This window comes from Lichenostomus cassidix, chromosome 17, assembly GCF_008360975.1.
Source record: "Lichenostomus cassidix isolate B80296 chromosome 17, HeHo_3.0, whole genome shotgun sequence".
Taxonomy (NCBI): domain Eukaryota; kingdom Metazoa; phylum Chordata; class Aves; order Passeriformes; family Meliphagidae; genus Lichenostomus; species Lichenostomus cassidix.
Window position 1 is genome coordinate 4806471 of NC_139497.1, and position 23624 is coordinate 4830094.

General features: G+C 58.1%; 1 protein-coding gene across 1 annotated transcript; it reads right to left on the reverse strand.

Moving 5' to 3' along the window:
• Positions 1 to 460: 460 nt before the first annotated feature.
• Positions 461 to 22356, reverse strand: NCS1 (neuronal calcium sensor 1). Its single transcript, XM_085077015.1, has 8 exons — positions 21960 to 22356; positions 8569 to 8593; positions 6939 to 7077; positions 6402 to 6480; positions 6205 to 6293; positions 5842 to 5919; positions 5373 to 5489; positions 461 to 4690 (listed from the first exon to the last, which is right to left on the reverse strand). Exons 1-7 carry the CDS (start codon positions 22021 to 22023, stop codon positions 5391 to 5393), a joined length of 573 nt encoding a protein of 190 aa, XP_084933141.1. The 5' UTR covers positions 22024 to 22356; the 3' UTR covers positions 461 to 4690; positions 5373 to 5390.
• Positions 22357 to 23624: the final 1268 nt, after the last annotated feature.

The window sequence follows — 23624 nt, forward strand, 5'->3', positions numbered from 1 at the left end:
CACTGTGTGCCAGGAGTGACCCCGTGGCTCCCAGCCTGCTGCAGTGAGGAGAGGGCTTGGAGGGGACAGGGATGGCGTGGTGGGCACATGGCTGTGTCATCATTGTGAAGGGAAAAAGGGATGCAGGCACTGTGGCATGATGGGACCTGGCAGAGGGAAAGCTGTGTCTGGGTGAAAGGAGGTGGGAAGGGCAGTGTTTAGGGGTGAAGGGTCCCTGGGATGCCAGGAGCTGAGGCCTGACAGCTCATCACAGGTGTGGGCACGGTGTCTGAGTGACAGCCTGCCCACAGAGCCCAGAGCATCCCTATTTCCAGCTGTGCTGGTGCCACCACAGCCCCGTGCTCAGGGCACTGCATGCTCACCCCTCCCAGCCCAGCTCCCAGCCCTGCTGGCTGCCAGGGCAGCTTTGGGGGCAACCACAACCCCCCAGCCCAGCCCATCACAGACCACAGCTCCTTCGTTACTGTCATTTAAGCTTTTATTTCCACTGTCACAAAGTTCCTGGGTTTTGTTTTGTTCTGTTATTCAACGGTTTCATTTGCTTGGTTTGCTCTTGAATTCATCTCAAGACAAGGCAGCGGGGCATGCAAGCCGAGACATCGGCACGGACGCACACACAGCTTCATCTTCACAAACAAGGCTCTTTGCTGCAGCTGCTGCTTCCCAGCCCGGGGCTCGGCCACCCCCCGGGGCAGGGTGGCCCGTGGGACAGGGCACCCAGCCCCGGGCTGGTGGCCACTGGAGCAGAGAGAGAAGGGAAGGATGATTTTCCTGCAGTGCCACTGGAATAGTGAGGGCTGATGTGTAATTGAGATCCCAAAACTGCTGCACCCCAAACTGTGCACTGAGATTGGGGCCAGCAGCTCCCTCCTTTGTCCTCAGCCCTCTCTTCTGTCCCTGCCAGACCCCTCCCTGCCAATGCCCTCGGGTAGGACAGGTGACAGATACTCTCACTAAATGCCCCAAATCTGCTCCTTCGATGGGGGACAGTGAGCTGGCTGCAGGCCACCCACCCATCCCAAATGACCCCACAACCCTAAATACATGGGAAAGGGGCAGCTCTGCCAGTGATTGCAGCTGCTCCCATGCCATGCCTGGCCCTGCTTAAAAGCCAGCCCTGCCCCAAGTGGGGCTCAAATAAGATCCCAAGACTCCAAGGCCTTTCCACCCTCTGGGCAGCTGCATCCCTGCCCACTGACAAGCAGTGACCCTAGGATGGGATTCCCACAACCTCAGCCTCCCCATCCAACAGGAATTTGGTGTCCTGATGGCATGGGAAACACCAACAGGCACTGCTTCTGTGAAGGAGGGTGAGATGGAGCTCACACCCAGCACAAACAGGTTCTGGGGTCCCCTATAAGCAAACACCCCCCTCCACCATCCCAGAGGAGAGTGCTCCCGGGACTAGCCTGATCTCGTTATAAATTGCATTAATGAACAGCCTGCTCCAGAGGAAAAACCCTTCACTTCTCTCTCTCTTGGGTCCTGGTTTATGCTGTGAGGAGAGGGTAGGGGGGAATCTGCCCCCAGAGCCTTCTCCCACGTTCTTGCTCCCGGGGGAAACAGCTCAGCCCAGCCCAGCCCCAGAGCTCGAGGAAAGACAGATACAAAGCAGCAACAGTCAGCACACAGACAGAAAAATTAAAAGAAAGGGAAGTACAGACATGGCATTTAATGGGGCAACACTGACAGGGACAAATGAGAGAGGGGACATGCCACAGTCACCGGGGCTGGACCCTCACCTCTGCCTGGCTGTGCTTTGGGTCTCCTTCCCATGGCCAGGGCTCTATTTTGGACAGGCACCAGGACCCCAAGTGTGAACAGAGACAAACCAGGGCTTGCTGGCCCTGTTTCATCATGAGCAGGTGTAAAACAGAGGCTGGAACTAATGACTTGCTGATGTAAACTCCACCCCAGTGTTTCATGCACCATTCCTGGTGTTCCACCCATGCCCAGTGCCCGGTGGGTCCTGCCAAGCCCTGTGGCCACAGTCCTGAGCTGTATCCAGCACTCCTGCTCACCAGGGCAGACACCAAACTGCTTTCCAGAGGGGGATGGCTCACCCTGGCCACTTCACTGATGGGGAAACTGAGGCACGAGGAGGTTAAGGCCAACATTTCCAAGCACGAGATGCTCCAAGCCTTATTTTCAGTGATACCAAGACGCTGCAGATCCTGGTGGTGTTCAGGAGGAGTCAGGGGCCCTGGGTGCTCCCCAAAGGGGAGACTAGAAGCATCCAAGCCAGGGTCCCAAATCTGCAGCCAGGGGCCAAAACGCTTTGCTCAGGGACTCTCAGCATGTCAGGAGCCCTGGCAGGGCTGACTCCCTGGGGAGACATCTGCCAGCACTGATGGAGCTCAACCCATGACAGGTCCTCCAAAAATTAAAAGCTTTCCAGGGGAAAAGTGTCAGAACAAATGAGGTTTGCCTTTGCCTGGCAACTATGTCAAATGTGGCAGAGCCCATCGTTCATCAGTGGAGGCGATTACAGCAGTGTCACATTCATTGGGAACATCAATTGGCACCAGGAAGGGACCAGTCTGGCAGATGAGCATTCAACAGGTTGGAGGCACTGCAGAAACCTACCCCAGAGAGTTGCTTTTTGGCCACAGAGCAACAAGGAAAAGGAGGTTTCCACAGGAGGGAGTGAGGTGACACCCTCCAGGAGCCCCCCCACAATGAAACACGGCACCCTCGGGGGCAGGAACTGCAGAAGAGGCAGAAATATTGCACGTGGATGTGAGGTCAGTCTCCTTGGGGGTGGGGAAAGGTGGTTTTTTATGGGCATCAAGAAGTACCACAAGCACAAAATCCCAAAACTGGGGAGTGGGGCTGCACGGTGAAGAGTCAACATCCCTTGGTGGGGGCTGATGTGCTGGGAGGATTCAGGGAATGCTGAGGCACCTGTCAGACTGTCCTCCACATCCAGGTGTCACCTCCCACTGCCGTGGGGACATGGGAGACAGCTGAGCAGAAGGATGCTGCCACCATCAGCTGGACCAGAGATGGAAGGGTGAGCCTCCAGGGTGGCTTTAGGGGTCCCACAGGCTTCCTGCCCTTTGCTACTGAGGGAATGCACGTCTCTCCTTTCCCAGGACGGGAGCCAAGGCAGATGGAAACAGAGCTCAGGCATCTCCCACGCAAAGCTCATTCTCCAGCAGAGATGCCAACTGTGTCCCATGGTGTGGGTGCTGGGGGAGCTGAGCTGGGGACACATTCCAGAGGGGTGGTGGGTGTTGGTGGAGCATGCAGCCCCACTCGTGACCGGGGTGTCACATCCAGTGTCCCCAGGCGTGCATTCCCAGCCCTTTGCCTCCTCCAAGGCTGGCACAAGCAGCTCTGCCTCGGGCCATGCCCTGGGTTCACAGCAAAACCTCCCATATCCTGCGGGAGGGAAGGGACAGGGAGACACCCTGAGCTGTGCACAGCCCAGCCTGGCCCTCCTGTCACCTTGTCCCAGCTGGGATGGGGGGACAGAGCAAAATAGAGCAAGGCTCCCCCTCTGCTCTGCCAGCCCTGCTGGCACATGGGACGATTCACAGCCACCACCAAACACCTTCCCACCGTTTGCGAAGCAGAAAATAGCAAAGGAATCTGCTTGAAAGCAAAACCCGGCTCTGGGCTCCATTAATACTTTTTCATGCAGTGAGAAGATGAATAAAAGAAAGGAAATGGGGACATTCTGGTGCCCGGCGGTTTCCTCACCCTGCCCGACTGAGGGATGGAGCTGGGTCTGCTCAGAGTGTGGGCTGAGCCCTCACTGAGCTCCCAGAGGGAAGGGTGAACAGAAAAACGCAGGGAACACGGGAATGGGAAGAGGAAAAGAAGCTACAGCATCCCCTCCAAACAGCAGCCAGCCCACGGAGCTTGGGATACAGGGGGTGGGAGGAGAGGGGGGAAGGCAGATTTTTGGCTTCATTGTTATTGCAGGCTCCCGGGTCCCCGCAATAGTGTACGAGCATGTAAACCTTACAAATCCTCACCGGGGTGGGTGGACACATACACGAGAGACGAAACACAGCAGCAACATTTACAACAAATAAATAAGGATATCGATCGTCGAGATAGGCATATAAAAAAAAAAGCCTCACTTTTTTCCACTGAAGGGAAAAAAAAAAACCAAAATAACCAAAAACCAAACCAAAAAGCACAATACTGTCTCACCAAAAAAAAAAAAATATATATATCCCTAGTGAGCCGGGCCAGGCTGCCAGCGGCATCGTGGGTGACGCCAGGACTCTGTTCCCAATTGCCATCGGTGCCTCGGCTCCCCGGCCACCCCACAGGGGGTGCAGCCCCCCGGTACCTTTGGGCTCCAGCCGCTGGTTCCCAAGAGAGGACCACGCCGGTGCATCCGCAGTCCCATCCGAAAACGTAGGAAAAGGGGAGCAAAGGGGGCGAGGAGGCCGAGAGGGAGCTCTGCCTGCGGCGATGCTCCGCCCGTTCCCCCGGCCCTGAAGTCTTGGGCGTTCGCTGCCGCTCAGACTGAGGTCTGGCGCTGGTCTGGGGTTTTTTTGGAAAAAGCAGAAGTCGGCAAATGGCAGCGGCTGGTTCAGAGTGCGGAGAGGGGCGGTGAGCTCGCGCTTCGAGGGCATCCTTTGCTCGCGGAACAGAAAGGAAGGCCGGGAGGGACAGGCAAGCTTCGCGCGGCGCTGGTCGGATGGCACGGAGAGTGTCCTCCCCCAGGCATCTGCAGGAGAGCGTGGGGAGAAGGGAAACTGGGTGAGAAGGAGGGGAAGAAACCCCTGTGGCCATCTCATGTGACACCAGTGCAGCTGGCAGGGCACAGCTGGGAACAGAATAAAGATATTGAAAAGCTCAAAGCTCTGGGGGGGTTAGAAAACAGCCCAACTCCCAGGACATTGCCTGGACTGTGATGACCAAAATCACTGCAAGGGACACCTCTGCTCAGCTCCATGGGGCACAGCAAGGATCACTGGGTGCTCAGCCCAGCAGCTGTGTGGTGCTGTGAACCACAGCATCCCTGGCTGTGCCAAACCCAGCACCAGGGCATGATATAATAAAATAGAAGATAAATAAAACATTTAATATAATCTGTCTCTGGAGCATCCCTGTGCCCCCAAGCATGCCAGCTGCCTCCTCTGCAGCCACATCTGCTGGTGAGGGCGGGATTTGTGCTGCAGGCAAACGCCGACATCCCCATGGGATGTGGTCTGAGGGTGCTCTGTGGGATGGGGGAAACAGGAAAATCCTATCAGAATGGGGGCAACATTCCCCCTGGCTGGATTTGGGGGGGATATCCATGTTTTGGTGCTTCAGCAGAGGAGATTCAGCTGCCTGTGCCTGTGGAAGGTGGGAATGGCACGAGGCAGGTGGGAGATGAGGCACCCCAGCCCTGGCACTGCACTCACCGCCGCTCGGCCCCGGGACTATACGAGCCCATCGTAGAGGGAGAGCGCCTGCACGATGGAGGGGTCAGCCTTGGAGCCCTCCTGAAACTCCTGCAGCGTCAGCTTCCCGTCTGCGTTCTGCAAAACACTCCTGTTACTGCACTGCTTCACCCCAGCTGGGCACCCAACACCTGGCACCCAGCAGCACCCACACCATCCCACACCCCTGTCCTCCCCACTGCCACTGCCTCAGTTTCCCCATCAGGACACCCATGCCTGCAGCCACGGAGGGGGCAATGTCCCTTGGAGACCCTGAAATGGATAGAGGGATCCCAGAGGGATGTGGGTGTCCTGAAGTGATCTTGGCAGCAGCTGAGACATCGTATTGGTGGGGAAAGGAGGCATCTGCAAGAGCCAAGATGCAGCAAAGGGACCCACAGCATCTCCCAAATCTCTTGGCCACAGGCAAAAATCCCTGAGGCATCCTCACCTTGTCCATCATGGCAAAAATCCGATCCACCCTCTTCTCCGGTGTGTTCTCCTCCTCAGGAAGCTCCACTGTGTTTCCCTGCAGCAGCAGGACAGGACCTGGTCACACACCCATCTGTGCCCTGCCTGGAGGGTGTCCCCAGGTGAGGATTGTCCCCCCACACCCCACATCAGGACGGGGGCAAGGGGACTGTCCAGGTGTTGGCACTAGAAGCGCCTTACCCTGACCATGATGGCCACAAGCCCCCATCAAAAAAGACCAAAGAAGGAATTGGGGGTGTTTCAGCATTCCCACAGAACCAAGCTGCAGCCCAGCAGGGACCCCCAGGGGCTGCTTGCCCCGTGCCACTCCCACCCCTCTTACCACCATCTGATAAATCGCATCCACAATGTCCAGCATCTCGTTCCTCGTGATGTATCCGTCGTTGTCCAAGTCGTACAGTTTAAATGCCCCTGCAAGCCAGAGCAACACCGAGGGGCTGCGGCTGTGGCCCCACCCTGGACACACTCCCAGCTCCCTCGTGGGGCTGAGCCCACCAGCACCCCATGGGGAGCACTTACACCTCAGCTTCTCGTCCAGCGTGCCCCTGGAGGTGACCGACAGCGCCTGGATGAACTCCGAAAACTCGATCCTCCCATCCTGGGGGAGGAAAGGAGGGGTCAGGATGCTGCTGCCACTCCTGTCCAGCAAAGTCCTCCCTGCCCACATGTCCCCTGTGAGTGAGCACATCCCAAAAGGCAGCAGGGAGGGAGGAGTGATGCACATTGATGTGATCCAGCTGCTGGTGCCCAGCCCACCAGTTAGCATCCCGGCAGGAGTGGCTCAGGAATGCAGGGCACACCACACGGATGTCAGCAGCACCAAAACACATCGTTTCTCCTCTCCTGCTCTACTTCATCGCCCTTCCCCACATGACTCCCCTCGACTAAAACAAGCACGGGGCTCACTCCAGCTGTGCCGTTTCAATTTCACGCTCCAGGAAGCGCTGGAATATTTTGCTCCTCCAGTGCCATGCAGACACATTTCAAACCCACCCCAGCATCGCCACAAGCCCAGCCCTGACCCCCCTGGACCATGCCCCCGAATCCCAGACTTACTTTGTTCTCATCAAAGACATTGAAAACAAAGGTGGCAAACTTGGTTGGGTCACCGAAGGGGAAGAACTGCTTATAGATCTTCTGGAAGCCGGCGGCATCGAGCTGCCCGCTGGGACAGTCCTTGATAAAGCCCTTGTACCTGTGGAGGGAGAGCAGAGCATGGGCCCAGGAGGAGCTGGGATGAGGCTCTCCCCAGTGCTGCTGTGGGCTGGAGCTGGGAATGTCCCCACCTGTGTCACCCTCATCATGCACCTGCAGCACCCCAGCCCTGTGGATGAGATCCCTGTGGGCACCACAGTGAGGGTGGCTGTGGGACAAGCAGCGAGTGGCACTGGTGACACTGAGTGGCTCCCACTGCACTGCTCCTACCTCCTGCCAGCCCACACGTGGCAACAGGGCCACAACCAGGCTTGTTGTTGTGTGGGAGATGGGAGGGGACAGGGACCCAGTGCCCAGCCAGGAGTGACAGCAACCCCTGGTGACAAACGATGGCACAGTGGCTGCTGAGCTCTGTGAGGGTGGCTGGCCACTGGAACAGGCACCCCAGGGAAGTGGTGGCACCAAGCCTGCCAGAGGTCAAGCAGTGTTTGGACAACACATGGAATTCTTGGGATGTGCAGGGCCAGGAGCTGGACTTGGGATGATCTTTGCACATCACTTCCAGCTCAGGATATTCCATGATTCCATCACAATATTTTGCATGACCCAAAGTGAAAGCTGCTCAGAACAGCTGGGGGGCACAGCGGTGTTCTGTGTCCTCAGGTGGCACAGCCCAGCTCACTTCAAAACTCACCAGTGTTCAAACACCCCAAAAAGCCCTCAGTCCCAGCTCCGGGCTGGACCTGGGCGCTGGAAATTGCAGCTGCAGCGGAGGGTGCAGGGAGGGAGCTCGTGGGCTCCGTGGGTGCAGAAACCACGCAGGGAGCATGAGGGGAGCACATGGGACCACACGGGCATCACGTGGGGTACGTGAATATTATGCAACACATCGCCCAGATCTGTCAGGCGCCGCTGCAGCGGGACAAGGGCTGGAGGAGGAGGGGAAGGGGGTGGCGAGGTGGGAAACCGAAGTGCCGGTGACATCTTTTTCACGCTGCTGCAGCTATGACTCATCGGGTGGGGGGGAAGGATGAGAGAAAGAGATAAAGAAAGCAAACCTTGACTGGTGGGATAGGGAGATGAAAGGGAAGCGGTGGCTTTTCTAGGGCGCTGCGTTCGGTGAGGTGGAGGGGATGGAGTGAGAGCATGCTGCTGGCAAGAAACCATGGATCCTACCCTGAGAGCCTCTGTGGGCCCTGCTGCAAGAGGGGACACGCTGGGACAGCAACAGCCTCCTGCAGCAGGTCAGCAGCTGGACATTCCCCAGGTCCCCATGCTCTTTGGCTGCCCATATGGGGAGGGAAGAGCTGCTGGAGCCCAGTCCCACTGAGCACAGGGTGTGCAAGGAAAACCCCTGTTTTCTGGGGTCCCCTCTAAGACAGAACACCTGCACCCCAATACAGGTGCACCTGCCCACACCTCCTGCACGTCCCTGATCCCCCTGGACAGTGGGGTGGCCGAGTGCCACCAGCTCCTGCCTCTGCCCACAGCACCATGCCCCAGCCAGCTCACCACCATGCCAGGCACTCACCACTGCTGCACCTCCTTCTCTGTGACTGCAAGAGAAAACAGGAGAAGAGAGAAAAAAGAGAAAGAAATTTAGTTTTGCAGTTACAGCTTTTTCTCTTGTACTGCCCATCAGTGACTTCCCTGGGGAATGCCCTGGGGCTCCCAACAGTGCCTTCCCTGGTGGATGCCCTGGGGCTCACTTGCTCCATGAGCTACCAAGTGTTCCCCAAGTGCTCCCCATGTGGCAGCAGCTGCTTTTGAGGCACAGCCTGGGCCAGCCCAGGTGGTCCATGGGGCCAGGGCTGCAGGTGCTGGGTGTCTGGGCAAGGCTGGGGACCCCCAAAACCAGGGAGCCTCCCAAGATGTTTTGCTGTGCTCAGGGAGTGCAGAACCAGGGCTGCAAGATGCTGTGGACCATGAAGGGGACTAGCTGATCATGCCTGGGGAGGATCTGGCCCTGCTGTCTCATGTTCCCAGAGCTAAAGCATCCCTGAAAACATCTGCTGAAACATCTGCCTGGGGGCGGCTCAGGGAAGGAACTTGCCTGGCCCTGACATTGCCACACTGAACGTGGGCACGGGCACAGCCCCAGGGCTGGCATCCCTCCAGCTACCAGCTGCCTCTGAAGGAGCATCATCAGCACCCTGGGAAGCCTCACCACGCTCTGGAGGAGCCCCAAAAACACAACAAGCTAGAAAACAGTGAGCACTGGCAACCCCGAGTGTCCCCAGCCTGGGGACAGCTGCTGAGATGGAAGATGTCCTCAGCAGAGGAAAGGCTCTGAGGGACGCAGGATGCTGGGTTGGCACTGTCCCTGCGTGTCCCACTGCAGAAGCTGTGCCTGTGCCTCCCCACAGCGGGGAGCCAGGTGCCAGCAGGTGGGCACAGGGGGGAACAGCCTCATTTGTCATTTCCTTTGCGTCGTGCATCTAAATAATGATGAAAAAGCCACAGGTCTGAAAGGCGCGGGGATAATGAGGCGAGTGGAGATGTCAATGTGCAAACGGCTGATAAAAATAGAGACCCAAGACACACCAACAGATGCCAATTACCTTGCACGGCAAAAAAAAGAAAGCAATTTTCCATCAGGAAGATTTGTAACGTGCCTGGCAGAAGGTGCAGGGTGCAGAGGCGAGGGCTGGAGGGTGGCAGCAGTGGGGTGACCAGGAGGGGACACAACGGTCCCCACCTCATCACCGGCTGGATTGTGGCTCCAGCATCCCTGTCAGCAGGAATTGCTTCACCCAAGACTGTCCCCATGCATTGGGGGTGTCCCTCCATCCCAGCTCAGGAGCTGCTGGAGGGACAGAGCCTTCAATTCCCCCATTTCCCCTGGGATTCAGCAGAAGCAGCACCTACTGTAGCACTGCAGGGTGTCTGGACAGCAGCACCCTGGGAGAGGGGAGGCAGGCACAGGGATACTCAGCCTCTGGGCTGAAGGACACTGAGGGCTTTGGCAGAGTCACAGGAGGGATTTGGAGGGTCGTTTGCTTTGGGCAGACAGCGATGTCCCAGCAGGAGGGAGCCAGGAAGGACTCACCCGGCAGCTGAGCTGGGGTGGGCTAAAAGATCAGTCATGGCAGTTCCAAGGAATTCCCCCATCCAGAAAAAAAGGGTTGCACAGAAGCATCCTTCCAAAAGAGAGATGCTGAGTGACATCTCTAACAGGAACAGGCGTCCCTGCTTCCCTGCACACACCCTCAGTGAGACACCACCCGTGACCTCCACCCTGAGGATGCCCAGGGGATGCCTCAGGCTCCAGCTCGGCAGCCCCAGTCACCCGTGGGCACCAAGGAGGGCAGGTGGAAGGAGGAGGATGAGGGTGAGCCCTCGGGGCAGGCAAAGGGACCACAGCAGCAGCCAGGGCTGCAGTCAGGGCTCTGCTCAGCCCCTCCAAGCAAGTCGCCTTCTGCTCTCTCTTGTTCGACTGCGACTGCGTTTCCCCCAACGTGCTATTTTGGGCCCGGGAGCTGCCTTTCAACTCCAGCAGGAAACAATTAAGAAATTTGTGCTTTTTTTAGTGCAGGAGAAATGCTGGTAATGACACGCTCGGGCTGAGGCGGGAGGGAGGGAGGGATGGAGCCAGCTCCCCTCGTGCCGCAGGAGGGATGTGTGATGCTCCCAGGAGAGGCTTTTCCGACGGAGGCAACCATTCAGGTGCCAGCCTGGAAATCAGCACAAGGCTCCCAGCGAGGGATTTGTAAATGTGCATCCTGGAATGGAGCCACGCAGAGCCCCATCCCTCCTCCAGCACACGGTGCCTGTGCTCCAGCCTCTGCCGCTGGGGAATCTGTGGGGTTTGTCCTGAGGCGGGAGAGTGGCCTCATCTCCCAGCCCTTGGAAAAACACCCACCTCGAGGTGCACCCCTCCACTGCCACCAAATGTCCCCTCTGCCCAGGGCAGAGTGTTCCCAGAGCAGGGAGCCAGCCGAGCCCTGACCCAGCGTGGGGACTGAGCAGTACCTGCCTCCCTGTAAGTGCTGTCATGGATCCGGGACAGATGATGACTTCATGGCTGCCACTTCCCAGCCGCTCCGACCCTGCTGGGTGTCAACACACCGAGTGGCACCAATTAGGAATGCTAATGCCCAGCCTGCAGCCACAGAAGCCTTGGGGACACGTCACTGAGGCCGAGCCACCTGTGCTGCGGCTGGGAACAGGGGACACACGCAGGGACAGGGCTGTCCCTCTGCTCTGCACCTCCCCGGCAGGCAGAGCCCAGCCGGGCTCACAGGCAGTACCTGTGCAGCGGCAGCTGCTGCATTTCCCTCCCGCGGCATCGATTACGGCGCGATGCTGAGCCGACACACATCAATTTGCCGAGGTATAAACCTCGGCCGGGTGAGCCCCCGACGCCCCAGAAGGAGGGGATGACCCACAGCAGCCCCACCGAGCATCCCAGCGGAGCAGGGCGGGCTCCCTGGCCGTGCTCCAGCGCGGAGCTGCCGTGCCGCGCTCCAGGGACTGCCGCTCCCGCAGCCGCGGTGGGGAGCGCTATAAATAGTGCACGTAGCAGCTTGTTAGTAGCAGCGCGCCCCGGGATCCTTGGGGATGAAAGGCGCTAAATAAAGGCAGAGTATTATCATTTGTTACGAGCCGCACGGCTGGAAGAGGCATCGCCGAGCCGGGAGCCCCCAGCGCCGCCCCGCAGGCGCCGGCCGTGCGCTCAGCCCGCAGCGCGGCACGGCACAGCGCCGTGCCAGCAACGGGAATCGCCCAGCGCGGGGCTCTCAGAGCAGACGGAGGAGACAGGGACAGGCACCCAGAGCAGCTCAGGAGCTGCCCCGCACGGCCAAACCCCCTCCAAGGGTCCTCTCCCTGCCCTTCGCTGCTCGGTCCATCCCCGCTCCCACCTCAGCTGGCAGCAGGTTTTGGCCACACGTCTCACACAGCGCAGAGGGGCAAAGGCTCCAAGCGGCCCCCAGCCCCCTCCTGCCAGCCGCCGGTACCTAAACCCCCCCAGCCCGCTCCCCCCACCTCTCCATCAATCCCAGTGGCACAGGCGAGGACTGACAGCTCCGTCACCACCCGCCCTTCCCGTGCCCCCTCTCCTCCCACCACCCAGCTGCCACTGCAGCAAGAATCAGCTCTGGTTAATCAGTGCTCAAGCCTGTTAATTTGTGTTTTCCAGGCAGAGAGGAGAGGAGCGACCCGGGACTGCAAATCCCCGTCCATCGCCCTGCCGCAGGGAGCTCGCTGCTCGCTGGACCGCAGCGGGGATGGGGTGGCAGGAAGGAGGGCAGGGGGTAGCTGGATTCGGAGTGGTTCAGAGATCCCTAGTCACGGTGGGATGTATGAAGTGACTGATGCTTCAGCCCTACAGGGGCTTTTTTTGTGCTGCCATCCCTTTCCCTGTCTGTGCAGGGGCAGGGGTTTGGCCACGGCCGCAGGGCTGGACCCTGAGCAGGACTGTGCACACTCAGCTCAGCCCCTGTGTGCCAAAACCAGCGGCACAGCTCTCCTTAGGCAGGTTTGGGCACCCAAGGGCTCAGCAAGCACTGTCCCCACGCAGCATCCGGCGAGGAGATTCCACCGAGCCCCCCACATGTCCCCCCTTGCTCCAACTGCTCTGACAGCACCCTGATCCCGTGTGGCCATGGGCACTGCAGCCTTATCAGGGAAACCAGTTAATTATTTCCAGGCACAAAGTGGCTTCCCTCACCGCCACAGGGCACCCCAGCTATGCCAGGTCACGGGCTCTGCCGCCAGCCCACGGGCAACTGGTCCAGCATCACACACTGAGTCATGGCAGGGGCAATCCTGCGGCATTTATTTCTCCCAGGGACCTGCTGTGGCTCCTTCACAGAGTCCCCGCAGGTCCCTGGGTATCCCAGTGTGGGGGAGCTGGCACATCGGGGGCTCCCATCGGGTTTGGGGCTGTCTGAACCTGCTGTGGGTGCTCAGTGCACTGCCCAGGCAGGGGAAATTGGGAAACCACGCTGGGTGCTGCTGCGTGAGCAAAGTGGGTGTTCAGGCGTGAAGGAATGGGGCACTCATGCATGCACCAACTGGGCACCCAGGCTGAGCCAGAGGGGCTCTCATGCAAAAATTCACGAGGACGTCATGCGTGGACTAATTGGGCACTCGTGCATAAATGATGTGGGTGCTTCTCGGTGAACTAATTGGGTGCTCATGCATGAGCTGCCCGGGTGCTGCGGCGAGAGTGAAAGGGCCACTCATGCACGAACCAGCTGGGGGCTCATGCATCCATTTTTTCGGGCATTCATGAATTCGCGGGGCGCTCATGCACGGATTAATTGAGCAGTCACGTCTGTTCACTGGGCACTCCTGCGTGAGCTAATTGGGCACTCATGTGTAAATTAGTGTAATTAGGAGAGAACACACTTGTGCACGTACTAATTGGGCACTCAGGTGTGAACGGATCAGGTGCTCATGCATGAATTAATTGGACAGTCAGGCATGAGCTAATTGCGGGCACGTGCGGCGATTAATTGGGCACTCATGCATCAGCCACCAGGGCGCTCATGCACGGAGCAGCAGTGCGATCCAGCGGGAATTAACTGGGCAGCCATGCATAAATCCAGCTGGGTGCTCATATGTAAATTAATTGTGCGCTCATGCCTGTGTTAATTGGGTGCTCATGCGTGAGCTAATTGGGCGCCGATGCGGAGGAGCCTGAGGTGCTCATGCGGGAGCTGAAGGGACCCTCATGTGTAAAATACCCCGGTGCTCCGGGTAACCCGGCAATTCATGCCGAACGCCGCCCCTCGTCTCGGCGAAACGCATATTTAAGAATTTTCTGAATGTAAATCTGATACAAACTCCGCTCTCAACATCATCACAGTGTTCATATTGACCAATTACGAGCTGGCCGCTCCCTCCCGCCCGGCTCAGCGTGTGCGTGCGTTAGCTCTGACTTCCCTCCAGCCCCTGGGATCACAGCGTCAGCATCACAGTCTGCATAACCCCTGCAGAATTCATCCCTGGTCACTCAGAGCGACCTCTGGGCTCCGTACAGCAGGTACTCGGTGCAGACTTGACGCCTGCAAACACGGACACAACAAGGTGCCATCGGTTGGCACAGAGGGACCCAGTGCCAGCCCCTGGCCTCGCAGAGTTACCTGGGGTAGCCACATCACAGCCTCAGTGGTCATTCCCAATTCCAGGCCTTCTCCTTGCAAAACATGTAGCCAAGAGCAGGGCAGCAGCTCAGGCTATTGGTGTGCAGCAGCTGTGGGACTTCATCCAGCCCCCAAACAGATGCAGCACCTGCCTGGTGCAGAATGGGCACCTCCCTGGGCAGAGAGGAAGGTGCCCTGCATGGCAGGGCTGTCTGGGGTCACCTCTGGCAGCCTGGGCTGTCGGGTGGCTTTGTGCAAGCCAGGGGGAAGCACCTCAGGGACAGCTGGAGCATGGGCACGAAGTTCCTTCCCAATGCACTAGCCCAACTCCAGCACCAACCCCTGGCACAGAGCTCAGTGCCCACTGCAGTGAGGGAAGGGCTGAACTCCCCCAGGCTGCTGCAGGCTCAGCCCTCCCCTAGGTCCACCACACCATCCTGGGGCACTTCAGAGCTGACCCAGGTCCCTGTTTGATGATGGTAACTTTTAAGATACACCACACATCAGCACTTTGGAAATTTGGGCAGTTTGGCCCTGATGATATCATCTCATTAAAATTCAGCTTGGACTCCTTAATGATGTCCTGGTCCTGTGCTCTCTGCCAGGGCTCAGCTCCAGCTCTGGGGACACCAGACCACCCCTGGCTGGGCTTTGCTCCTGCTCCTGGACAGCACAGGGACAGCTCTGGGGAAGAGGCATTAAAACACAACTGTGGCACAGGGGTCACTCCCATGCAAACAACTGTTTCTGGAGCCTGACTGATGACATTTCCTTTTGCTCCCCGAGATCACCAGCTGCAACTTGCCCCAACCACCATGCCCCCAGCTCACCCCCGTGCCCACCCTGGGCACATTGCCCACACACTGGGGTGTCCCTGTGTGGGAACCCATCCCTGCAATACCCCAAAGGATTTGGGAGCATCCCCACTACAGGGACACCAACACAGCTGCAGCTGCCTACCTGTCCCAGCAGCACATCCCCATCCCAGCTTTGCTTCTCTCCCCATCAGGCAGAGACATCACCAACTCCACGGCAGCTCTGGGAGCCTCCGAGATGCTCAGAGCTCGAGCCTGACAGTGTTATTGGGGTCATTTGTTACTCTGAGACACGAGTGATGTGCAGGAGCAGTGCTGGGGTGTTTGGCACTCTCCTCGCCGGCGGTTGCCATTAGTGGTCTGCCTTGCTCCCAGACTGGATAAACAGGTCCATGAGCAGTTCTCTTCTCATCTCCCCCGGGGCTGGTACCAACAGGAAAGCCAATATGCAGCTGAAATCCCTTTTAGACTTTATTAAATATTTAAGGGCCCGACATTAGGCTTTGGAAATTGGGTTTAGGGAAAAAGCAGCAGTTGCTCTTTGAAGCAAAGGCAGGAGAGGAAGGGCAAAGGACAGTGCCTTCATTTGGAAACTAATGAATCAGGCTGGAGCACCCCGCAGCAGGAGCTGGTGGCTGCAGCAGGTCTATCCCAGGATTAAATCCCAATTTCCCCACAAGCAATGCCCTGGAGGGGAGAGGATCCCCAGTGCTGCTGGGAGCAGGGATGGAGCAGGGATGGAGCCGCCCCTCTGCCCCGTCCATGGGGCAGCTGTGTCCTGCCACCTGCTCAAATCCATCCCTTGGTCACAGGGATTTCAGCATGGTCTGGCACTCCAATGTGCCATTCCCAACCCATGGAGCAATTCCTGCCCTGGGCAGAGGAGAAAACTCCCCTCTGGACCGAGCATGGGCAGTAGGAAAGGAAGTGTCTCTGGCTCAGCCATGAGTCCCTGGAGCCATGGGAATATCGGGAGGACACTCAAGGCAAAGCCTTGCTGGCAATGGGGCCACCTCTACTGCCCTCCCAATCTCTCCCACAGGGATCACAGTGCACTGAGAGGTGACACAGAGACCCAGGGCAGCTCCACAGGGCCCATCGATCAGAAGATGCTGGAGAAACACAGGTGGATGAAGCACAGGCAGCTCTCCTTCCAGCTGGAAACCAAAAACGAGCCTTGAAGGGAGAACATGCAGGAGGTGTGGGGAGGGAGCTCTGTCCTGGCACTGCCAGGCTGAGGAACCCATGGCAGGGATGGTGACAGAAGTGACACAGACCATGTCCCAGGGCTGAGCACGCCATGGCCACCCCTGCCCAGGGCATGAACCTGCCTTCCCTTGTTATCCAGCTGCCTGGAAGACCCAGCAGAACAAGGAGGGGAAGGAGAAACAAAGCGACCCCACAAATGTCACCCCGATAACAGAGCGAGCATGCCTGCAGGCTCCTCCCTGAAGCAGCCACTTCCTTTGATGCCTTCAGAGCTTCTTGTTTCACAACCTTAATTATAGCGGCAGCAGCAAAGGTCAGGAGAGTGGTTAAGCAGATCCATTAACATGTCAGGGGATAAATGAAATGTGATTCTTGTGATGCTGGAGCAGCAGTGGTGTGAGCGTGGCCAGTGGGTATGGCTGCTCTGCTCTGCCACAGAGGGAAGCCTCAGTGTCTCCCCTCAGGTCATGTCTCCCCATCTCCACCCTGGCACTGCAAGAACCTCCCAGGGACTGCAGGAACTCCTCAAAACTTGCTGCTGAAACCCTACAACTTGCTTTGCTTGCACCTATGGAACCCCAGTCCATGCACATGTGGGATGTCCTGGGTGAGATTCACTGGGGCAGGTTGGGGTCTCCCTGGGAAAGGTGCTGGAGATGCCTCCAGAACACCACAGCTCTCCAGAGGCAGCACAGCAGGACCACACTGAGCTCACAGTGAACCTGAACCACAGCAACCACCTTCACAGCCCTGGCTTACACGTGGCTGCAGCAGAAACAGGCCCCAAACAAACACCATTCCCTGGGCATCCCTCTGGCACATCCTGTCCATGCTCCTGCCTCAGGGCCCCAAACCCCATCCAACCTGGCCATGGACATGTCAAGGGATCCAGGGGCAGCCACAGCTTCTCTGGACAACCTGTGCCAGGGCCTCCCCAACCTCACAGGAAAGAATTCCTTCCTGATATCCCATCTAACTGTGCTCTCGATCAGTTTGAAGCCATTCCTGCCTCTCCTGTCACTCCAAGCCCTGCTAGAAGTCACCCACACTGACAGCTTCACCCAGCATTCCTCACTGAGGGATAACGGGTCCATAGCCACCCGGCCAGCTCACCCTGCTTTCTGCTGGATGAGCAACAGGAGGGATTTCAACACAAACCAACCTGGCAGAGAAACCCAGTGCCTGGGGCCAAACACTTCGGAGGCTAAAAATAAACCAGCAGCAGCGGGGGAGCTACCAAGGTCCCTCCTCTGCTCCTGCCCACTGCCCTAACCAGCACATTTCCTCAGCACTGGGGTGGCACGATGGAGGAAAGCTCCAGCCTGGCTCGCCCTGCAAGGAACTAACCCATTTTCCTGGCTGAAAACTGCTGCAGTCGTAGAATTTCCTTTCCTTTCCCACAGAATTCCACCCGCCACCACGTACCCCAGTAACTACAAATCAATATGTTTATAGTTTGCTCTTAAACTAATGCCCATTAATTCCCTGCATTACTGTCGAGCAACGGAGCCAATTTTGTGGCTTATTGTGAAGGAGCAGAAAATGATGATGCCGGAGTGAGTTTCAAATCCACAAAATAGATCACAGTGGGTGGGATGCGGTTCTTGGGAAAAGAGCATCTTCCTCTCCCCGCACCCACTGCAGCCTGGGTGTCATTTTGGCACCTTAGTCGTGGCTTCCACAGCTTCACCTGAGCCCCACTGTGGCCTCAGGAGCACTGGGATCACCATCCCCAACCATCCTGACCCCAGCCTGGCCTCAGAGTGATGCTGCTGCACCCACACAGCTCCGAGGACACCAGATTGCTCAGCTATTGCAGCCTCAAAAATAACACAGTGCCAGTTCTGGACAGGGGCAAGAGCTGTTTGGGAATCCTGAAAGCCAATCCTCCCCTCAATTGACTGAAAAAAAAGAGCTAAAATGTGCCCTTCTGAAACAAGCTAACGCTTTTAAAACTGCTTCATGGTTTTAAGGGTTGCTGGCCTGGGAGTGCTGCTGCAAGCAGGGACACTCAGCACTGCATTTCTCCCCCAGTTTCTCTCCCAGGAATCCACACCAAGCCATTTCCACCCAGCACACGTACTGTGCATCCACACCTGCACATGAGCATGTTACACACTTCATTCAGGCTGCAGCCACATCTCAGGACCTTCATAAATCTCCAGCTGAGCAGAACCCTGACTGGCCCCACAAGGCTCTTAAACACAATCCCAAATCCCACTGTGGCCCTAAGCCGTGAGCACCTGGCCCTAAGCTAGGTTTAAATCCCCATGGAAGAGGATGTGATTCAGGGAGGATGGTGGTTCCTTCAAGTCTCCTTTACCACCTCCTGGGACACACCACCCAACTGCATCTCTGAGCGACCCCAACGAGGCATCGGGAGGATTAATAAATTAATTATTATAAAGCACTTTGAGGGCTCTTCGATGAAAGGATCTATGAAAGTACAAAGAATTACATAATTTATTATTCAGTATTATTATCACTTGACACTGGCTTCTCCTGCATGCTCCTGTGTGGCACCAGCCTGGTCTCCAAGGAGGGCTGAACAGCCCTGCAGCCTGGCTGTCCCCACCAGCACTATTCCAGCACCTGACAGACGGGGGAGCTTGGCTTTGCCAGGTATTCCTGGGCACTCAGGTGCCCATAGACACAGAAAGGCACACGGAGATGGGTCCAAACCAACAGGACTTGGGCAGCCAGCACTTCAATGAAGCCCTTCTGCGCCTTTAGGTGTCCAAGTGCCATTAAAATCTGGCCCCAGCACTGTAAGTCAGGAGCAGAATGGGGAGAGGAGCCAAGAGATGAGGATTCCAGGCTCCTGCCTTTCTGTGTCCTGTTCCCAGCAGAGCCTGGGACAACCTGCTCTGAATGCATGCAGGAAAATATTTCTCACAGCTCATGGAGGCCACTGACTGCAGCCCTGCAGCATCCTCAGCTCAACCACACTGTCCACACCTGCCCTGGCACCTGAGCCACCCTGTGCTCCTCTCCTGGCTTCTCCCATCTCCTGCTTGTCCCTGGGTTGCTAGAACTGAGGCACAGCCAGAGAAACACCACAAACAGGAGATGAAGAGCCCAGAGGGGACAAGGGACACAAGAAGCCATCAGGCATTGAAGAGCACTGAGGGGAAACAGAGGTCCTCTGTGTCCCATGGTTGAGATAAACCCACAGAAAAGCCATGTGGAGAGGGGGTGACATTCCCCTGTCCCTCTGATCCTGCAGAACTGAGACAGTTCTTGGTATTTGCTTCATTCTGTGTGGAAATCACACAAACAGAAAATGATGCAATGGAAGGAAATCCCAGCATGGGAGAAGCCCTTCACGTACCACAGCCACGGCTCACGCTGCCATGGGAACCTCCCTGGGACAAATGCAGGCTCCCATCAGTTTGGGCTCCTGGAGACATCTGCCCAGATGTGCTGTAGCAACAGCAGAAACAGCACCACACAGAAGGCAGGGCCAGCAATCTCTCGGTAACGTGGCAACCAGGATGTGGGACAGGCAGCACAGGCCAGGGATGCTCTTGTGTCTGCCAGAAAGCTGCCAAAACATCATCAAGCTGTGGAGTAAAAAACCGTTCTCCAAGCAGGCCCCCAGAAATTCTTGAGCAGGCCAAGGATTCGTGGGTGTGACTGTCCCCTGCTCCAGCTGCTCCCCCAGCCACAGCACAGGGCTCTGGATGAGTCCCTCCTGCTGCACTCCGTGCAGCCCTGCCCTCCTACCTGCCTCTCCTCTGCCTGGCTCCCCCAAAACACAGAAGGAAATGAGTATCTTTCTGATCTCTCAGGGTCTGAAGATAAATCAGAGGCTCTCAGCCGTGCCTGGGAGGGCCCTGTGAAGTGCTTCACCAGACAAGGGAATGCACACTCGCCTTGACAGCTGCAGAAAAGGGGCAGAAGCGCTCAGCAAAAGTAATTAATCCCAGAGACGAGAGGTGGAATGAGCAGAGCTCAACAAACAGAGCCTGGAATTAGCGACAGCTCTCCCTGACAGGCACCATACCACCAGCCACATGCTGCTGGGGCTCGTTGGGATGCTGCACCGGGCTCTGGCCATGCAAAGGGCCACGTGCTGCTGGGTGCTACTGCCTCACCTGCACAGGTACAGGCCTCTTTGAAAACAGGCAGTGAGAGGTCCAGAGCAAGCAGGCAAAGCTCCAGACAGGCTGGAAACTCACTGAGGGAGAGATCAGAGGACCACAATCTTTCTTAGAAAGGGTGCAGTGGAACAGGGAGGGTACCCAAAAGAGAGGAGCAGAAAGTTGGCAACACAGTGATTCAAAAAGGCAATGACCTGCTGGCCTTATCCAGCAAAGAGACATCCCTGTGCCCAAAGACGATGGTTTCACCAGTGCTGTGTTTGGCTGGCCTCAGCTGCAAGTAAGACATGGGGCACCACTGCCTGTTGTGCCCTGTCGGCCCTACTGGTGTTGGCACCTTCCTGACAGAGGAGCCACCCCAGGGTGCAGAAAGCCCAGCACGCAGGAGATCACGAGCATGTGCTGGGGCTGGCTGCCCCCAGATCCCTCTCCATCAGAGATCAGATCGTCACAGCGGCTGCAAACCGAGGGGTGATTGCAGCACAGCGTTAACGGTACCTGGCCCGGCGCGGCTGCACTCGCCGTGGGCGACAGCTGCAGTGAGGACACCAAAACGCAGCTCAGCTCCAGCCGGGGCTGTGCCCGCCTGGCACTGCCACCTTCTCACTATTTCCTGCCCCTGAGCTCTCTGAGGAAGCCCAGCCGGGGTACCCCAGCCTCTCCCAGCATCACGGCCGGGCGATGCGGACATGCTTCCCACCACCTGCCCTCCTCCCGGCTGTGCCACGGCAGAGAGCAACCCCGCGTGTAGGGTTGTGCAATGCACCAGTATTGCCTCTTCTCCATATGGGAGAACTTGCTGCATCCTAATCTATTGCCTTTTTGGGTAAGCGCTGCCATGGGACTGCAGCAATGACAGAGGGGAGAGCTCGCAGGTCTGCTGCACGTTGGGGGAATATCTGCGACCTGCAAGCGGGGACGCAAACTTGAGTCACCAAAGCCTTTGTTTCCTTTGTGCATCCTTCAGTTAAAAAAAAAAAAAAAAAGGTTTTGCTAAAACTGGATGGCTGAGGCACCAGCCACATTAATTAGATTACGGTGGAGGTCCAGACGGGAAAGCCACTCGCTCAGAAAATCAGGTTATCAAACCGATACTGAGATACTCCAAAATATCGAACTCGCCGCTGTCGGGCTCTTCTCTCCACTTCAGAGCGCAATAACAAAGGGAACCCCTCCAAGTAACGCACCCAAACTTTGGAAGGCACCCAGACGCTCTGCACCCCGCTCCGGGAGCTGCTGCCGGGCTCCGGGGAGGCAGCGCGGGGAGGACAATCCCCACAGCGGGCCCTGGGTACCGGCGGCCGGCCAGCTCGGGGGAAGGATGCTCGGAGCAGCGGCGGGGGGCGGCGAGGGAGGGCGCGATGCTCCGGTGGGCGCCGCGGGCGGGCAGGATGCGGCCCTGGCCCCGCCGTTCCCGGAGGCTCGGAAATAGGCCACGGAGGATGATTTTTGCAAGAAAACAGCGCGTTCCCCTGGCTCGCTGCCCCTCTCCGTGTCTCTGCTGCCTTATGGGTTTTTTCCTCCTCCCAGACCAATCCCTGAATTCTTCCAACAAAGCCCGGCCGAGCCTGCGCCCTCCCCGGGAGCGGCCCCGCAGGAGCCGCCGTTCGCCGCCGCACCGAGCCGGGGGAGCGGCGGGGCCGGGCGGCAGCGCGGATCCCATCGCACCCCCGGCATCCCCCCGGCAGCCCCCCGGGCACTCACAGTACGTTTTCCTGGTCAGCTCCTCCACAACTTCAGGCTTCAACTTGCTGTTGGATTTGCCCATGGTGGCGGCAGCGCCTCGGAGCCCGCCGCCTCCCGGCCTCGCTGCGGGGCACGGAGCGGCGGGGCCGCTGCCTCGCTGGGGCTCCCGGCCCGGCTACATCCCGCGGGGGGCGGCGGCGAGGGGGGCGGAGGGGTCTTTGTTGGCGGGGTTTGGCCGCAGAGCCGCGCTGCGGGGCCGCGCTGCGTGTGCGTGTCTGTCCGTGTGCGTGTCTGTCCGTGTGCGTGTCTGTCCCTGTGCGTGTCCGTGCCCGTGTCCGTGTCCGTGTGCGTGTCCCCGGCTCCACGCGCCCTCCCCGCCCTCCGCCGCCGGGCGCGGAGCGGCCGCGGGGGCGCGGAGGGGCGGAGGGGAGGCGGAGGGGAGGCGGAGGGGAGGCGCGCCCCGCCCCGCGCTGCGGGAGCGGCAAGGGATGGGGATGGAGATGGGGAGGGGGCTCCGGCATGGCCCGGCCGCTCCCAATGAAGGGAGGGGAAGGGGATTCCAGAGCGGCCCCACCGCCGGGACCCCCACGAGCCGCCCGCAGGGATCAGCGGGAACACTCGGAGGGAAATGCCGGGAATCGGGGTCCTGCGGGGTAGGGAGGAGGAGAGAGGGGAGCTGGCGGTGGGAACACAGAGCCTGGAGCAAGCTGAGCTCGGAGTCCGGGGGTGACCTTGGTGGGACATCAACACATCCAGTTGTAGAAGCATTTGCCAACCCCTGGGTTCCTCAGCTGAAGAGGGGTCTGTTCCTGACTCAGAGGAGTTGGATCCTTGTGGGTCCCTTTCCACTCGTGATGTTCAGGCTAAGAGAGCTGGGGTTGTTCAGCCTGGGAAAGGGACGGCTCTGTGGCTACCTCAGAGCACCTTCCAGTGCCTAAAGGGGCTCCAGGAGGGCTGGAGAAGGACTTTGGACAAGGTCATGGAGGGACAGGACAAGGGGGAATGGCTTTACACTGACAGGGGGCAGAGTTTAGATTAGATTTGGGAGAAATTCTTCTCTGTGAGGGTGGTGAGAGCGGTGAGGGCCTGGCACAGGGTGCCCAGAGAAGCTATGGCCTACCCCAAGGCCAGGATGGATGGGGCTCTGGGCAATCTGGTTTAGTGGAAGGTATCCCTGCCCATGGAAAAAGGGCTGGACTAAATGATTTTTAACTTCCCTTCCAGCCCAAACCCTTCTGTGATTCTACCATTCGCTCACACCAGGGCTCCTGTGAGCCTTCACTGCAACATGGACATAGAGAGACCAGATTCAATCACTTCAAAAACCCCACAGATTCAACCGAGAGCAGGTTTGTGGTGCAGCCAGGAAACCATACAAGTGTTAAAAGCAGCAGCACCCGCCTTTTCCCCACCTCAAACCCATGCAGGGCTTTGTGCCTCCACAAGAGCCCCATGCCTGTGCGCAGTCATTAGCTGTACCGATGCACACGATAAATACAGTTTTCTTCCCGCCTGTGTTGCAATGAGGGCTCTGCTGGAGCTGCCCGGGCATGCCTGGACTCCTGTGGCAGCAGCCAAGGAGGGGGAAATCTGTGCCTGGATACAGCAAAACCTGTCTGCGAGGCTGTGGAGAGCCCAACACAACACACTGGGGGTGTTTGCAGAGGACACAGAGAAGCACAG

Excerpts from the sequence above, each read along its gene's own strand:
- NCS1 (XM_085077015.1), bottom strand. The coding sequence starts at position 22,023 with ATGGGCAAATCCAACAGCAAGTTGAAGCCTGAAGTTGTGGAGGAGCTG. Across the intron at positions 7,078-8,568 it reads GAGAAGGAGGTGCAGCAGTG|GTACAAGGGCTTTATCAAGG; the intron begins GTGAGTGCCTGG and ends CTCCCTCCACAG. Across the intron at positions 6,481-6,938 it reads ATGTCTTTGATGAGAACAAA|GATGGGAGGATCGAGTTTTC; the intron begins GTAAGTCTGGGA and ends TTCCTCCCCCAG.